Here is a 17079-nt window from a genome sequence, read left to right as displayed (position 1 = left end):
CTGCCAGGCTGGAGTGCAGTGGCACAATCTCGGCTCACTGCAAGCTCCGCCTCCTGGGTTCATGCCATTCTCCTGCCTCAGCCTCCCGAGTAGTTGGGACTACAGGCACCCACCACCACACCCAGCTAATTTTTTGTATTTTTAGTAGAGACGGGGTTTCACTGTGTTAGCCAGGATGGTCTCGATCTCCTGACCTCGTGATCTGCCCGCCTCGGCCTCCCAAAGTGCTGGGATTACAGGCGTGAGCCACCGCGCCTGGCCACCCCAGTTTTTTAAAAAGCGAGGAGTGGGAGCTGGATTATTGAATGGACAAATGTGTTGACTTTTAAAATAAAACTTTAAATTTTTAAAAAAGTATGTTCATTGTAAAACCTTCAATACAGAAAATGTTGCAGAGAGGTAGTCAGTTATCACTTTGGTATATATCCTTCCAAATATATATGTTTGACCCTCACAGAGTACTATATGGAGATTTTGAATGATTTTTTGTTGTGGAAGTATGGAATTATTTCCAAACATGTCATCCTAGTGCTCTTGACATTCTTTTTTCATGTGGCAAAATACCTTTTTTAATATATATGGGATCTGCTTGATCATTTTAAATGCCTTCATAGAGTCTCTAATAGAGCTGTGCCATACTTATTTTAGCCAGCCTCCTACTGCTGGACATTCAGGTTCTTCCCAATCTGCCATTATAAACACTATCACAGTGAACGTATTCATACATAGATCTTTCATACATTTTGCTGATTATTTCCTTAGGATATACTCTTGAATATAGCATTGTTGAATCAAATATATGCAGTTTACCTCAACAGCATTTATTTAGTGTTTATTCAGCTGGGATTACAGACGATCAGGTTGGAGAGACAAGGCTTACATATCAGAGGTGTGTGGTTTCTATGGAAATATGCCAAGTGAATGACGTAAGTGAGCCTGCAGGCTGCTCAGAGAAAACTTAATGGAAGCTATGGAACTTGAGCCAGGAATCAAACCCTGGTTGAAATTTAGATAGGCTGGGTTGGGGGAGGAGGCCAGGAGAGATTGTCCCTTGTACGAAGGCATGTTCTGAAGGTGGCCATGGGACCATCAACCCTTAAAGTAATCTCAGTCTTCCCAGCCTTTGGCCACCTGCTGTACCTTAAGTCTGTCTGCCATCATTACTGCCTGAAAGACCTGAATATTCCTACCTTGCATAGGTGTCAAGAAAACTCACACCTGATAAAAGGGCAGGTAGAGAGAGGCCACAGGTGATTTTAGGGTACTTTGTAACTTAAAGAAGAGACAAGTAGATCAATCAAATTAGGGAATTCCTGTCCAGGCAGACATAATAGAAGAAACAAAAGAGAACTTAAAATAGTAATAAAACCTTGAAGCCTCTAGAAGAAAAATAGGAGAACTTTCAAACTCAGGGTAGGCAGAGATTTGGACAGAGCACAAAAAGCACTGTTTGTTTTAGTTTGCTACTGCTGCCATAACAAATTACCAGAAATTTAGCATGTTAAAGCAATATAAATGTATTATCTTACAGTTCCCTTAGATTAGAAATCCAGTGTGCTCACTGGGTCTTTGCTTAGAGTCTCACAACACCAAAATCAGTGTTAGCAGGGCTGGATTTATTTAGAAGGCCTCTGGGGCCTATTTCCTATCTATTTCCTTGCTCATTCACGTTGTTGGCAGAATTCAGTTGCTAGTGGTTTTAAATTTTAGGACTCCATTTTTTTGCTAGCTATCAGTTAAGGCCCATTCCCAGCTCATAGAGGCCACTCACATTCCTCTTGTGGGCTTACAGTCCTCTTCCTCCATCTTCAAAGCTGGCAGTGGCAGGTCTAGTGCCTTCCATGCTTGGAATCTCTCCTGCCTCTTCTTCCATTGTTATATCTTTATGATTCACCCTAAGCCCTTCCTCTTCTATTTTTAAGGGCTCCTGTGATAGATTGAGCCCATCTGCATAATCCATCTGAAGATCACTTAATCACATCAAAGTCCCTTTTGCCATGTAATGTAATCTATTAATAGTTTCTGAGGATTAGGACATAGGTACTTTTTGTCAGGGAGGGGCTTCTCTGCCTACCACTCCCTAAAATTTAAAAAAGATACATTGAATTTCATCAAAATAAAAAATTGCTGTCCATAAGAGACATCACTGAGAAAATGAATAGATGAACCACAAACTGGAAAAAAATATTCACAACATGTATACTTCACAAAGGACAAATAAATAGTAAACAACCAAATTTTTAAAATGAGCAAAAGACTTGAGCAGACACTAGACAAAATAAGTTATACAAATGAACAATAAGCGCATGTTAAAATGATGCTTAACAGCATAAGTCATCATGTAACCGCAAATTAAAACACATCTATTAGAATGGGTAAAATTAACAACAACAACAACAACAAAACAAAACACTCTACCCAACTGGAACTTTCGTATATTGCTGGTGGGAGTGGAAAATGATACAAACACATTGGAAAATTGTTGGTTTCTTATAAAGTTAAATATATTTTACTTGTATGTAATTATGCAGAAGAAATGAAAAAGTGTTCACAAAAAGACATGAACAACAACATTTATGTCATCTTTATTTAATAGTTCAAAACGGAAAACAACCCAAATGTCTATTAACAGTAGAATAAATAAATTGTACAATGGAATATGACTCATTTTTTAAAAAAGAATGAATTATCAATACATGTAACAACACAGATGTCTCGAAAACTTTCCATTTGTATGAAATTCAAGAACAGACAAAAGAATAGTGATGGAAATCAGAAAATGCTTGCAAAACTAGGAGATTTGTACAAGAGGGAACTTTCTAGTCTGATGAAAAAGTTGTGCTATCTTGTTTTGATGGTGCTTACATGGGTGTTTATGATTGTTAAAGCTCATTGAACAGAAAAACCTAAGCTCTTTGTATTTTATTGTATCCAATAAATAATGAAGGTTCATGAAGCTACATGAGAAGATATTACAGAGAACCAAAATTAATTTTTGGAAATAAAAATCAGTTTATTAATTTTAAACCACTAGTTGACATTTAAAAATAAGAATGATGAGGGCAGATATGGCAGAGTGAAGACTTCCAAAAATCTTCTTTTCTATAAAGGCAATGAGTATACTGGCAAAAATGGTCAAAATCAATTGGTTCAGAACTCTGAAAATTAACAGAGGCTTACAGCACTCTGGGTAGCATTTATTTAAGAAAAATGGTGTATTAGTCTGTTCTTGCAGTTCTATAAAGAAATACCTGAGACTGAGTAATTTATAAAGAAAAGAAGTTTAATTGGCTCATAGTTCTGCAGGCTATACAAGCATGGCACCAGCATCTTCTCAGCTTCTGGTGAGCCCTCAGGGAGCTTTTATTTATGGCAGAAGGAAAAGCGGGAGCGAGCATCTTACATGATGAGAGAAGGATTAAGCGAGAGAGGGAGGAGGTGCCACACACTTAAACAACAGGTCTTGTGTAAACTCAGAGCTAGAACTCACTCATCACCAAGGGGATGGCACTAAGTCATTCATGAGGGATTTGTCCCCCATTATCCAAATACCTTCCACCAGGCCCTACCTCCAATACTGGGGATTACCTTTCAGCATGAGATTTGGAGGGGACAAAACATCCAAATCATATCAAATGGGTTCTTAGTTAGAGAGCTTTATGATGTTTTAACTTGCCCTGTTGCTATCGTCCTCTCTCTAGCTCCAAGTAGACTTTAAAGGCAACATCTTTGATGTTATAGTGAAAATCAATAGCCTAAAAGTCCCTGAAGGGGACAGAATGGGGTTGGAGATCCTACAAAAAGCCCCTTTCTTAGAGAGTTATCATTATTTGGCCTGTCTGGCAGTTCCCTGGAAAACCCCACATCCTGTACCTGCCTTTATTTGGCTTAACTCAGAATCAGTGACAACAGCTTTTTCCCTGAGAATGTTTGTCAAAAACAATCACTGTCCATTTTTTAACATTGCAGCTGCCAGAGGTAGTAGTAACAGTTGGAGCAAACAAAAAGCTAACCAAAAAAACCTTAAAAGGGAAAGCTGGGGAATGAGATATTCACAGGGAGATTTGAAAAGCTCTTTCATATTCCTAGGAACCTCAAAGGCCAGTGAAGGGCTGTGCACATGTCCAGAGCTGTGTGCATACTCAGGAGACGTGAAAAGGCCCTAAACAATTACGTGAGATTGACCCTGAGGTTCTATGCAAGTGGCAAATGAAGGCTAAGACAGAGTTATAAACTGCCTTCCTGAACATTGAAAATGCACCCCAGTATACACACAGGGACTCTTAGCTACAGCAAAGGTCTGTGATTCTGGTATTTAAGGAAATATCTGTCCAACCATTATCCGACTACTAACCTAATGAAGCAGTCACTTCAGTGGCCACACATGACAAAGAGTATTACTTTACAGAATTAGATCAGAAAAGGCACTGAAGAAACAGCCACACAAAAGAGCAGCAACAACAAAGCTTGGGGAAGGGAGAGAATCTAATTCCAGAGATCTCACATTATATTATTTAAAATGTCTAGTTTTCAACAAGAAGTTATGAGATGTTGCAAAAAAGAAAGTATGGCTCATACACAGATGGAAAAAACCCATACAGTCAGTAGAAACCATCCCTAGGAGGCACAAATGTTTAACTTAGTAGACAAAGATTTTTAAATCAGCTATTTTAAGTATGTTCAAATAACTGAAGGAGACTATGTCTAAAGAACTGAGGAAAGTGTGAGAACAGTGTCTCACCAAATAGAGACTTGAAGAGATAGAAACTATAAAGATATCTAAATACAAATTCTGGAGTTCAAAATTATAATAATTGAAATGAAAAATTCATTAAGAGAGGCTCAACTGTAGGTTTGAGAAGGCAGAAGAAAGAATCAGCAAACTTGAAGACAGGTCAATTGAGATTATCCAGTCTGAGGAACAGAAAGGAAAAAAGAATGAAGAAAAATGAACAGAGCCTCAGAGACCTGTGGGACACAATCAAGTGCACCAATATACATATAATAGGAGTTCCAGAAGAAGAGTAAATTGAGAAGGGGGGAGATAAAAATGTTTGAATAAATCATGACCAAAAACATCCCATGTTTGATGGAAAACATGAATCTACATATCCAGGAAGCCCAATGAACTCCACATAGGATAAACTCAAAGAGATCCACACTTGATACATCATACTCAAATCATTGAAAGCCAAAGACAGAATCTTTAAAATAGCAAGAAAGGAGTGACTTATCATGTATAAGGGATCATCAATAAGAGTAACAGCTAATTTCTCATCAGAAACCACGGAGGTCAGGAAGGTGGTAGGGTGATGTATTCAAACTGCTGAAAGAAAAAGACAACCAAGAATTTTCTATTTGGCCAGGCGCAGTGGCTCACGCTTGTAATCCCAGCACTTTGGGAGGCCGAGGCAGGCAGATCACAAGGTCAGGAGATCGAGACCATCCTGGCTAACACAGTGAAACCCATCTCTACTAAAAATACAAAAAAAATTAGCTGGGTGTGGTGGCAGGCGCCTGTAGTCCCAGCTACTCGGGAGGCTGAGGCAGGAGAATGGCGTGAACCCGGGAGGCGGAGCTTGCGGTGAGCCGAGATCGCACCACTGCACTCCAGCCTGGGCAACAGAGCGAGACTGTCTCAAAAAAAAAAAAAAAAAAAAAAAATTTCTATTCATCAAAAGTATCTTTCAAAAATGAATAAACAATATGTGGTGTGTTTATACAATTGAATGTTATCAATAAAAAGGAATGAAGTACAGATATTTGCTAGAGTATGGATGAACCTTTATAATGTGCTAATTGAAGAAGCCAGATACAAAAAGCCACCTATTGTATGATTCCACTTATATGAAATATATGGACTAGACAAATCTATATAGATAGAAAGTAGATTAGTGGTTTCTTGGGGGACCAGTGAATGGGGGTAATGGGTTTGGTTTGTTGTTTTTGGATTGATGCGAATGTTAAGGAATTTGTGGTGATGGTTGCACAACTCTGAATGTCTTTAAAAAACCACAGAATTGGGCTGGGCGCAATAGCTCATGCCTGTAATCCCAGCACTTTGGAGGCCGAGGCAGGTGGATCACGAGGTCAGGAGATCCAGACCATCCTGGCTAAACGGTGAAACCCCGTCTCTACTAAAAAAATACAAAAAATTAGCTGGGCGTGGTGGTGGGCGCCTGTAGTCCCAGCTACTCGGGAGGCTGAGGCAGGAGAATGGCGTGAACCCGAGAGGCAGAGCTTGCAGTGAGCTGAGATCGTGCCACTGCACTCCAGCCTGGGCAACAGAGTGAGACTCCATCTCAAAATAAAAAACAAAAAAGACAAAAAATACAGAATTGTGTACTTTAAGAGGGTGAACTTTATGATATGTGAATCATATCTTAAAAGAAACGTAGTAAAAATCAAAGCAACGCTGCTGAAAATTCTTATTAAATCTGTGAAGGTAAATGAAGGAACCATCTCACAGTTCAAGTACAAAATAACAAGAAAGAGAGATTGTTAATGAAGAGATATGACAGATTTGGTAGTTCTAGTATTTGATTGATAGGAGACCTAGAAGCAGAGAGAGAGCTGGAAAGAGGAGTAGCAGCAAGCCAGAAGCAACAGAAGAATTCTTTCCAGAGGGAAGAATGGACTTAAGACTCAAGAATATTCCAGCTGCCAGGCACTCCTTATGAGACTAACAAATTCTAAGGAGAAAGAAAATCTTTTTCTAGATAAATAACAAACATCAAATCTACCATAAGGACAACTAGAAAAAGTGAAAAAAAAAAAATCTGAACTACCTGGTCCATGCTACCAGAGAACTGATAGGACAATAAAGAATCTGAGAGCAGAGGCTCACTTATTCCCTTGAGGGCTTACAGTGGTTCCCAAGAGAAAGGCCAAGAGAAAGGATTAGATGGATTAGACACTAAGTGTCTAAAGACACTTAGTGCTTTAGACAGTGTCTCAGTGAGAAGTGACAGGGATTGCTTTCTAGGGTCCGTTAGGGGAAGGATACTTGTTGAAACCCCTCTCACTTTGATCTAGAATCCAAAAGGCTAAATCTAAACCTCTAGAGTAAGGGAACCAGAAGCAGGTGTTCATAGGTTCATTAAGTTTCTGAAAGTAAATGAAAATATTTTAGAGTGCTAGTGCTCCTTAGAACCTTGCAGAAGTAGTTACAAATCTTGTCTGGAGAAAGCACCATCCTAGACCTCAAATAATTTCTACAAGCAATTCTTAAAATATAGTGTTCAGCATAAAATCATGAATTCTCAGAAACATGAGGAGATAAGAAATATGAACAGAAACAATAAACATAGAAATAGACCCAAAGGGGCTGTATATATTAGAGTTAAGAGACAGACACTAAAATAACTGTTATTGACTATATGTCTTAGTTAATAGGGGCTGCTATAGCAGAATATTGTAGACTGGGTGACTTAAAAAATAGAAATTTATTGCTCACAGTTCTGGAACCTGAGAAGTGCAAGATAAAGATGCTAGGATATCTGTTGTCTGATGGGGGCCAGCTTCCTGGTTTGCAGATGGACGTCGTCTTGCTGTGTTCTCACATGGCAGAGAGCAGAGCAGAGGAAGCAAGCTCTTGTGTCTCTTCTTTTAAAGGCACTCATCCCATTCATGAAGACTCTACCTTCATGACTTAATCACCTCTGAAAGGCCCCACCCCTAATACCATCACATTGGGATATAAGATTTCAACACATAAATTTTGGGGTTTGTGTCAGAGGACAGACCTACTTAAAGAAACTTTAGGGGGACACAAACATTCAGTCATAACACTAGGTAAAGAAGAATAAGGACATTATTGACCATTTTCAGAGAACTAGAAACCATAAAAAGAACCAAATAGATATTCTAGAATTAAAAGAAAAATTTCAAGAAGCAAATTTACAAAATGAAGCCAGCAATAAAAATAATGGAAAAAAAATCAGAGGAGAGTAAAACAGCATAGTGAGAGGTCTAATGTTACATTTATTTTGTATCTTTAAGAAGGAGCACAGAAAAGGGTCAGAAGCAATATTTATAGTTGAGCATTTCTCCCAAAGTAATACAACAATTCGCAGAACAAATAAAAACAAATGTACCTAGGCACATCATAATAAAACTACTGAAAGCCATACTCAGTGGGAAAATTATAAAAGCTACCAGAAAACACAACACTTAAAGTAGCAACAACTAGACCGACCGCTGACTTCATAACAGAAAAAACAGAGGCCTAGACACAATATATTTAAAGGGCTTAGAGAAAATGACTACTTAGAGAACATTTCCTTCAAGAAGTAAGGTGGAATAAAGACATTTTCAAACCTTAAAAGCTGAAAGAATGTCAACACCACACTTACAGTATAAACAGTGCTAAGAGATGTTCCTCAGTAGAAGGCTGATGATTCCAGATGGACGTTCACCAATAGAGAAAGCATTGAAAATTCAAAGACATAAGATTTGGGGTAAACATCTGGGTTATAGCTGCATGAATAGCAACTATAGAAAAACACACACACACACACACAAATGTGTATGCTAACAAAAGAGAGACCTGATATGGCAATCTTAATGTCAGAAAAAGTGTAATTAGAACCCAAAAGAGCAGATCGAGCTGTGAACAGTGGTTAGATAGATCACCACAGGTCCTTTCAAAGGATGGAGATAGCCAGTAACTTACTCTCAATGAACATGACAAAGATATCTTCCCAGCTAAACTCTCCTCAAAACATGCCAAGGTATTGCTCTCCCCCACCCTTCCAAATTCATATCTCCTCCTTCCCTCTTTGTATTTTTCAGTCTTTTAATCTCTCCTTTTTTCTCCCTGTTCTTTCTTTCATTTTTATTAGTGTCTTCCTTCATCCCATCACTCCTCCTCTCCCTGAATTTCCTGTGCATTTGTCTCACCTGTTGTGGACACAATAACATATTTTTAAATTGGAGTTAATACGTTTTTTCTATTTTATTTTAAAATTGCGATAAAATGTACATAAAATGTATTATTTTAACCATTTTTAAGTATACAGTTTGGTGGCATTAAGTATAGTCTTGTGTCACTTAATGGTGGGGCTATGTTCTGTCAAATGTGTCATTAGGTGATTTCATCCTTGTGTGAACATGATAGAGTGTACTAACAGGATCCCAGATGGCACAGCTTCCTAGGCACCTAGGCTACATGTATAGCCTGTTATTCCTAGGCTACCAACCTGGACAGCGACTGTACTAAATATTATAGGCAATTGTAACACAATGGTAAGTATTTGTGTGTCTAAACATAGAAAAGGTAATGTGTTTGTGCTGGGACGTTAGGATGGCTATGACATCCCTAGGCAATAGGAATTTTTCAGCTCCATTATAATCTGTGAGACCATTGTCATATATGTGGTTTATCATTGACTGTAAATGAACAATGGCTCACTTAAAAAAAAAAAAGAGCTTTGTTTACTTTGCCATAGAATTCTAATTTTCTTCCAGCATCCATCCATCCACCTGCCAAGACACGTGGGGCACCATATGCTCAGAGTCAGCCACAGCAGTCACAGGATGCAAGCATGGGTAGCTCTGTCTTAGATTTCATAGACTCTGTGGCTCCTTCACTCAATTGGTTAGAGTTGGAATAGTTACCGAGGTCGGACTTGAAGGGTTGGACCTATATGAGATTTCTGGCTTTGTGTTCCACTCCATGGACATGGGAAGCCCCCGTCAGCGCAGCCTTTCACTGAAGTTATGACGTTGCTGTCTTGGAGGGTGGCGGGGAGGGGGCGTGAAAAGAGATTGTTTCAAATTTAAAAAATCACTTCCCTGTGACAACTGACGATGTGATCGTCTCATCTCTTTGAATGTCATTTACTCTTTGTGCTTTCTTTGAATGTGTTTGGAACAGAGAACTAATGAGAGTCTGGTTTTAAAGGATTCATTTCTTTCCCATGTTGATTCTGTAGCTTGCAGTGAGCTGCATACTCCATCGCTAGATCGAAAGCCAAATAGTTTTGTTGCGGTGAGTGTCACCACCCCTCCTCAGGCATTCTGGACGAAGCATGCACAGACGGAGATCATTGAGGTGGGTGCTGGTGGTCTCTCTCTGAGGGGCTGTGGGACATGCTCTAGTGGTGTCTCTTGTCCTGATGTTCAGTTACTTGTGCATCTGTAGCTGAAGCTGTATTTACGTGAGTTGTTGCTATTTTCCCATGGGTTTTCAGTACATTGATATTTTTCATCACATTTACTCATCTGGGTGGCATTTATATTGCCATATCCTTTACAGTTATTGATTAACTGTTGGCAGCTTGTTTTGGAACAATGATCCTGTAAGCTTCATTGCCTTGTAAGAGGTAAGACCTAATTCCTTCTTGTCACCTCCAATTGGCTGCTACTTTGCAAGAGTGGTGCTCATTAATCAAAGCTTAGAAGAGTATTAACTATTTACCACCCTCTTGTCCAGACATACCCCTATTTTTGTTGGTTTTTGTTTTTACAGCCTTTTGAGTTTTGTGTCACATGTTAACTTTTCCCACTAAGTTACATGATAAACATTTATGGATAAACATTTATGGATGATCCTTTTAGATCATCAAGCACATTACATAACACTAAGTGTAGGAGTTGGTGGCATGAGATTCTGCAGAGTTTTATTTGTAAAGTGAAGAATTATCAAACTTAAACTGCATTTCTTCTTCTTCACCAGTTGTGCATTTTGGAAGCTAGCCCACCCTTTCAGTCTCTTAGAAACTTATTTCCAAGTTCACGTCAACAATTCTGCTTTCTAAGCAGTTGTCGAGTGCTACCTACACATCTAGCATAGTGCCAGGCACTGTGGATGATACAGAGCCCACCAGGGCACAGTCCCTGCCCTGAGGAATTGACCAGCTGGTGGGTGGGGAGGCAGAAATGAATATGGCTACCCCTGTGCACAGCAGAGTATGGGAAGTATTGGAGTAGGAAGGTGAGGAGAGCACCAGGAGGCTGGGATCCTATCTGGCTGTGAGAGTCAGAGCAGGCTTCCTAGGGTGGGGCTTCATGAAATTCTACTTCAGTATGTCTGGGGTAGGGCCCAAGACTGCATTTCTTACAAGCTCCCAAGTGATGCCCAGGTAGCCAGTCGGGGGACTCCACATGAAGAGCACGCCAAAGTTCTGTTGTGGCTATGCAAATGTGTGACCACAGGGAAGGATCATGCAGGTTTGGGGTCTAACTGTATCCTGGTCAGTGTGTGAAAGGCACAAGTAGGAGAGCAAGGAAAGAAAGCCTTGAAGGCCGTGGAGTTTATCAGCAGATGGTAGTGAGCCAGTGTAGGCTTCTGTGCAGGGGAGTCACCTGACCAGATGTCCTAACTTGTATAGGACAGGCATTTGGGGGAGTGAGAGTTGGAGGGAGTGGAAAGAAAGGAGCGTATGACAGAGACTTTGAAGGTGGACCTTGCAAGGGGAGTTCATGATCACTGGATGGTTGAGAACAACAGAGAAGAAGGCACCAAAGTGAATGCCCGGGCTTTTAGCCTGCTTGGAAAGGGAGTCAGAGGTGGCCTTCGCCAAGGGCGGGTGGAGGGAGAGATGAGTTGGTTGAGGCCCCAGCAGCCCACCCAGGTGGAGCTGTCCAGTCAGCTTGACCACCTGGATCTGGATCTCCAGAGAGAAAAAGGAGCCAGAGGCCCAGGGAATGGTGGCTGTGATAATTACCTGGTGCCTGAGAGAGTATGGTATTACGGGGCTTTGGAGGACATGGCCAAGCTGCCAGGAAATAGTCACCTATGATCAAAAAACTAGTAGCTGATCCTAAAAAAAGGATAGCTTTTGAAAAGTCAGGCTTTAATTATTCCAAACACAGGCTTCTGGAAATACATAATAAACCACTTAAGCCATTCATTTTCTCTCTTTCATCTGCTTATTTGTACCTCTTAAAGGAATAACTCAAAGTAGTAGGTTTACATACACATTACACTTTAAGTTATAAAACTAAGAATGCATGTGGACATCCAACTTGTTTCAGTTTTTAAAAATTCCTCCTGTTGAGTGTGAAACCCATGAAATGAGTCCTCAGGCACAGCTTGTGTAATGGGCTGATTTATTGTATGTGGATCTGTAATGGTCTATGTCAGACTTCTTTTTTCTCTTTTAAAAAGCAGAGTTTTTTTGTTTGTTTGTTTGTTTTATGTATTTATTTAAGCCGCCTTTAGCATTTGTGTTGATTCAAGGCAGTGAGAATGTTAGTTTCTCATTCTGAAAATGTTGGTGTATTTCAAAAGCAATTACATTTTAAAAATCCAACCCTGTGTTCTGATTATTTCCTTTTCTGTTCTAGGGAACCAACAATCCTATATTTCTAAGCAGTATTGCCTTCTTTCAAGACTCTCTTATCAATCAGATGACACAAGTCAAACTCTCCGTGTATGATGTCAAAGATAGATCTCAGGGAACAGTTAAGTAATGTGTTGTAGTTCGTGGGATTTTCTTCCCTTTGAAAAAATTATATAATCGTTTGAATGAGAGATGAACACAGATTGACTTCACTACTGGCTCACAAGTTAACTCATGTCTAAATGCATTTGTCTTTGCGAATCGTTAAGCTTTCCCATTGGGCTTCTGACATAAGGGTAAGAGGTGTTGTGGGAAGCAGTCAGCTGGACTCTCTGGGGCCATGGTAATTGCATCAGAAGCAAAGCAAGCGCACCAATGCTGCCTCTCTTCCTTCTCTTCCTCAGATGTATTTACTGGGCTCTGGAACGTTCATTGTCAAAGATCTGCTCCAGGACAGGCATCATAGGTTGCATTTAACACTAAGGTTGGTATTCAGTTTTATTCCCTTGAAAGGATCTGGAATCATGAGGTCCAGGGACAGATGGGGAAAGGACCCACTTCTTATACTGAGAGAGCACCCTTCCCTTCCCAGAAGCCAGTCAGCGTGGGGACACTGTGTTGTCTATTGAGGCAAAACAAATTACTTAGCCTGTCAGAGAATGGAAACTTTTAGCATCCATAGGAGATATGAGCACAGCTGTACCGAGCCCTAAAGGAAGGCCTAGATACGTATCTAGTAATACTAAGTGTGTTTCTCCATTATTTAGCCCCTCCCCAGTGGAATATAATCTCCCATACAGCAGGGAGTTTTGTCTGCTTTGCTTCACTGCTATTTCCCAGACACCTAGAATAGTGTCTGGTGCTCAATAAATATTTGTGGAAGGAATGAGTGAATGAAAGAGAAACGCCCACTGTGTCCCAGGATGGAAAGATGAAAGACATCAGGATGTCAGTCCTTCCAAATCATTTTAGGAGCACTTCCCACCGAAACCCTGACATGGTGGTCTTTTTTCAGAAAAAGGTAAAAATTGGAGAACTGTGATCTGGGAAAGTAATCTAGAGTAGCAAGGAAAATTTGACAAACAAATAAGTCCCTGCAGTATTGAGACATTCTGAAGCTACTATAAGTAAAGACAGTATTGCAGGCATTGGCTGTCTAATCAGTGGACAGGATCAGAGCCCTGCAGCAGCCCTTAGTTTGTTTAGAGAACTTGATTCAGGAAAAAGGAACCATCTTAGGTAAAATGAGAGGGATCATGTAAGGGAAAGGGCTTTGAGAAAAATATTTAGTTACGTCCTGTGTCAGAGTTAACTCTAGTTGGGTTAGAGTTAAATGTACAAAATACACATCATTCTTTTTAAAGGAGCTAAAGGCGGCTGATGATTGAACAGATAGAGCAGGAAAGGACTTCACAGGCACGAGGACAGGGCAAGGAAATCACAAAGGAAATGGTCAGTAGATGGGGCCAGACAAAAATTTAGAACCTGATTAAGTGAGACCTTGTAAATAGAAAGCCTGAAGTTCCAGGGTGTCCCCAGGTTCCCTGGATGAATCAGATGAGCCCAGGCCACCATCAGCCACCCTTCGGGATGTCAGGGTGAAGCTGACTGAGGCTGGGGTAGCATCAGCTGTGTCATATCAGGATTCAAGGGCTTCAGGAAGCCCTGGCTGGATTCCATTACTTGGAGTCCAGGCTTAGGCCTTGGGCTAATATAAGCCTCAAGGTGGGGTGGGAAGGAACAGAAAAGGGCCCAGGGCCAGAACAAGGTGTTCTGTAGTCCTCACTCTGACACGTGTCCCCCTCACCCTCTGGGCAGGGGTGAGCCCAGGCACTGGCAGCAGCTCAGGAACAGCATTGGCTCCTCCTCAGGGAGGCCCCCTCTGACTTCACCAGCACGTCCACACTTCCATGTGGTGCGTGTCCTTTCAGACACAGCCCTCCACTGTGCCCCATGGTTTCCTTGTCTGTCTCGCCTGAGAGGAGCCCTGTGTGCACAGTGAATGCTGACTGACTGGTCAGTCAGCTCGGCCCTGCTGCCCCCAGGACCCTGATGACCCAGTACGGCTAGGGCTTTGTATTTCGGCAGAAAAGAAGCACAGTTGCAGCACCACTCATTAAAGCATGTTGTGCATCACAGGTCTGCAGAGAGTGACTGTGTGGGTAACATCACCGTGATTGGCTGGCAGATGGAGGAGAAGTCAGACCAACGGCCCCCTGTGACCCGGTCTGTGGACACTGTCAATGGGAGGGTGAGTTACACCACTTTCCTCCTCTCCCTTAGAAAGAGCAAGGGAATTAATCAGTAAAAATGCAGCCCTCGTGGACTTAGCCTCTGTGCTCAGCAAAGGGCAGGGCCTGCTGCTTGATGCTGCTCCCCACGGACACTCCGGTCCTCCTTAGGCACACCTTGAAGCAGGAAAAAGGGCTCCTGCCTGTAAAGCCCTGCTGCCCTGGAGTCGGCTTCTGTTCTGGGTGCCACACTGGCCAATTCTAGAGGGCAGGAGTGAGTGGGAAAGAGCCCTACTGGAAGAACTGCAGTCAGGGGGCAACTTTGGTGTGGAGGATGAGCAAAGAGGCATTTAGGACCCAGGTCATCTGTCCTGTTTTAATACCTTCCTCTCCCAGACACATGCATGCCCTGCAGTCTCCTGGTGCACACCTTCACCTTTTCACATCCTCCCCTCTTCCCTGGTCCTCCTCCCCCTCTCTAGCTACACCCTCCTGCACCCACTCTCATGCACAGTCTCTCACACAGACACTCAAAGAAAAATTCTAATTTCAGAGCCCCAGCGCTGGTAAGTAGTCATTGTTGTACAATACAGAGATGTCTCATTTCACCCAAAATAAGCCCAGAATGTTAGTTCTGGAAATATCCCTTGGCATCATCTATTCTCTTCCTTTTTGTTTTTACATCAGAACACTGACACACAAGGTGAAGTGACTGAGAAACCATGCATGCCCAGAGAATTGTGTGTGCATGAAGTGATTCAACACACTGGGAGGTGAATGACTTTGTGGCTTGGGCAGCATATTTATTGTAGAGTTCATGGTGGATATTCATCTTAAGACTTCTGTTATGATGTATTTAGGCCACTGTTTCTGCTGAATGTTCTGGAGTCATCTGAATCTCACAGTTTTCTTGTGCATTTCCTCATACATTATCAGATGGTTCTTCCCGTCGATGAGAGCTTGACGGAGGCATTAGGAATCCGATCCAAATACGCTTCATTGCGAAAGGACACTTTGCTGAAATCGGGTAAACAGCTTCCTCCTTTGGTATTCTTGTCTCTCTTGTGAGTATCCACTTGGGCCCGCAGTCCCCTTTGCTCCCCACCTGCTGCGATTGTCCCAGCCATGCACCCTAATTGTCACCTCTCTGCTGCTTATCATTGTGTTCTTTTTGCAGCATATAAAGAGTTATCACAAAAAACAATTATAATTTTCCTTGAAAGAGGATTAAAAAATAAAAAAGAATTAGTAATACTCCAAGGAAGTAATACTTCATCTCACTCTTTTCTGTTTCACATTGGGGTTGGTGACTGATGACAGCCTCCCTGCCCCCAGCTGCTTGCACTTTAGAGTTACATGTTCTGGGACAGGAAGATTGCATGTTGCTGGGAAGAAATGTTCAGACCTAGCCACTTGGTGGGTTTTCGGTGTAAGCGTTTTAATTCCCATGAGATGAACAGTGAGAGGACTTGAGGTGTCACCATCCCTGAGGGCTGGGGGAGGAGAACCCATGAGGCAGGTCTGCAGCCAGTTCATATGCAGCCTGTCTCCCTTGTCATCCCACCTCAGTGTTCGGCGGTGCCATCTGCCGCATGTACCGGTTTCCAACCACTGATGGTAACCACTTGCGGATCCTGGAGCAGATGGCAGAGAGCGTGCTCTCCCTGCACGTGCCCCGGCAGTTCGTGAAGCTCCTACTAGAGGAAGATGCAGCCAGGTGAGGCCACATGGAAGGACTGACTGTCCATCATACCCATGTCATGTGCCCCTTCCTTTCTGAGATATAGCGGGCAGAGCACTGGCATCAGATAGACTGGACTGCAAACACAGCCTCTCCCCCTGCAGCTCTGTGGCCTTGGCTTGCCTAAGCCTCAGTTTGCTCATTGGGATCATGGATTCCTGTGCAAGGATTTCATAAGACAGTGTATTTGAACCCAGATGTGTGCCCCACACTCAGAACCTCCTCTCTTCTCTTCTTTACTCTTTTTTTTTTGAGACAGAGTCTTGCTCTGTCGCTCAGGCTGGAGTGCAGTGGTGCGATCTCAGCTCAATGCAGCCTCTTCTCCCAGGTTCAAGTAATTCTCCTGCCTCAGCCTCTGAAGTAGCTGAGATTACAGGTGTGCGCCACCAGTCCTGGCTAATTTTTGTATTTTTAGTAGATATGGCGTTTCACCATGTTGGTCAGGCTGGTCTCGAACTACTGACCTCAGATGATCCACCTACCTCGGCCTCCCAAAGTGCTGGGATTACAGGTGTGAGCCACCATGCCCGGCCTTCCTTCTCTTCTTTTCTTTCCCCTCTCACTGGTCCTTCAGAAAGTTAGAAATAACTGGTAATTGTTTGATCCTAGCTTCCCAGCAGTAGTTTTCTAGGTTAGGGTCATAGATAAGGGCTCCAGAAGACTGAGTATAACCTGTCAGCTCACTGTGTTCCCATAAGGGTCTTAACCCTTCTGCATCTCTCAACCCAGGGCATATTTTGTCAGTTCTAAGGTGAGGAGAAGCCCAACAGGTGGCCCAGGCCGTGCAGATTATGTCCCCTGTCTCTCTCTGTTTTAATTT

General features: G+C 42.1%; 1 protein-coding gene across 23 annotated transcripts in view; it reads left to right on the top strand.

Moving 5' to 3' along the window:
• Positions 1-17079, top strand: part of INPP4A (inositol polyphosphate-4-phosphatase type I A) — a 146485-nt gene that overhangs the window by 78635 nt on the left and 50771 nt on the right. For all 23 annotated transcript variants that reach the window (XM_003949861.5, XM_063789516.1, XM_009442945.4 and 20 more), the window contains 6 exons: positions 9936-10054; positions 12292-12408; positions 12692-12771; positions 14427-14538; positions 15455-15545; positions 16088-16235. In XM_003949861.5, the coding sequence (XP_003949910.2) occupies positions 9936-10054; positions 12292-12408; positions 12692-12771; positions 14427-14538; positions 15455-15545; positions 16088-16235 (667 nt within the window). The remainder of the gene's footprint in view (positions 1-9935; positions 10055-12291; positions 12409-12691; positions 12772-14426; positions 14539-15454; positions 15546-16087; positions 16236-17079) is intronic.

This window comes from Pan troglodytes, chromosome 12 (genome assembly GCF_028858775.2).
Source record: "Pan troglodytes isolate AG18354 chromosome 12, NHGRI_mPanTro3-v2.0_pri, whole genome shotgun sequence".
Classification (NCBI taxonomy): Eukaryota; Metazoa; Chordata; class Mammalia; order Primates; family Hominidae; genus Pan; species Pan troglodytes.
Note: the sequence above shows the minus strand (reverse complement) of the source record. Positions and strands in the feature narration are given on the sequence as shown.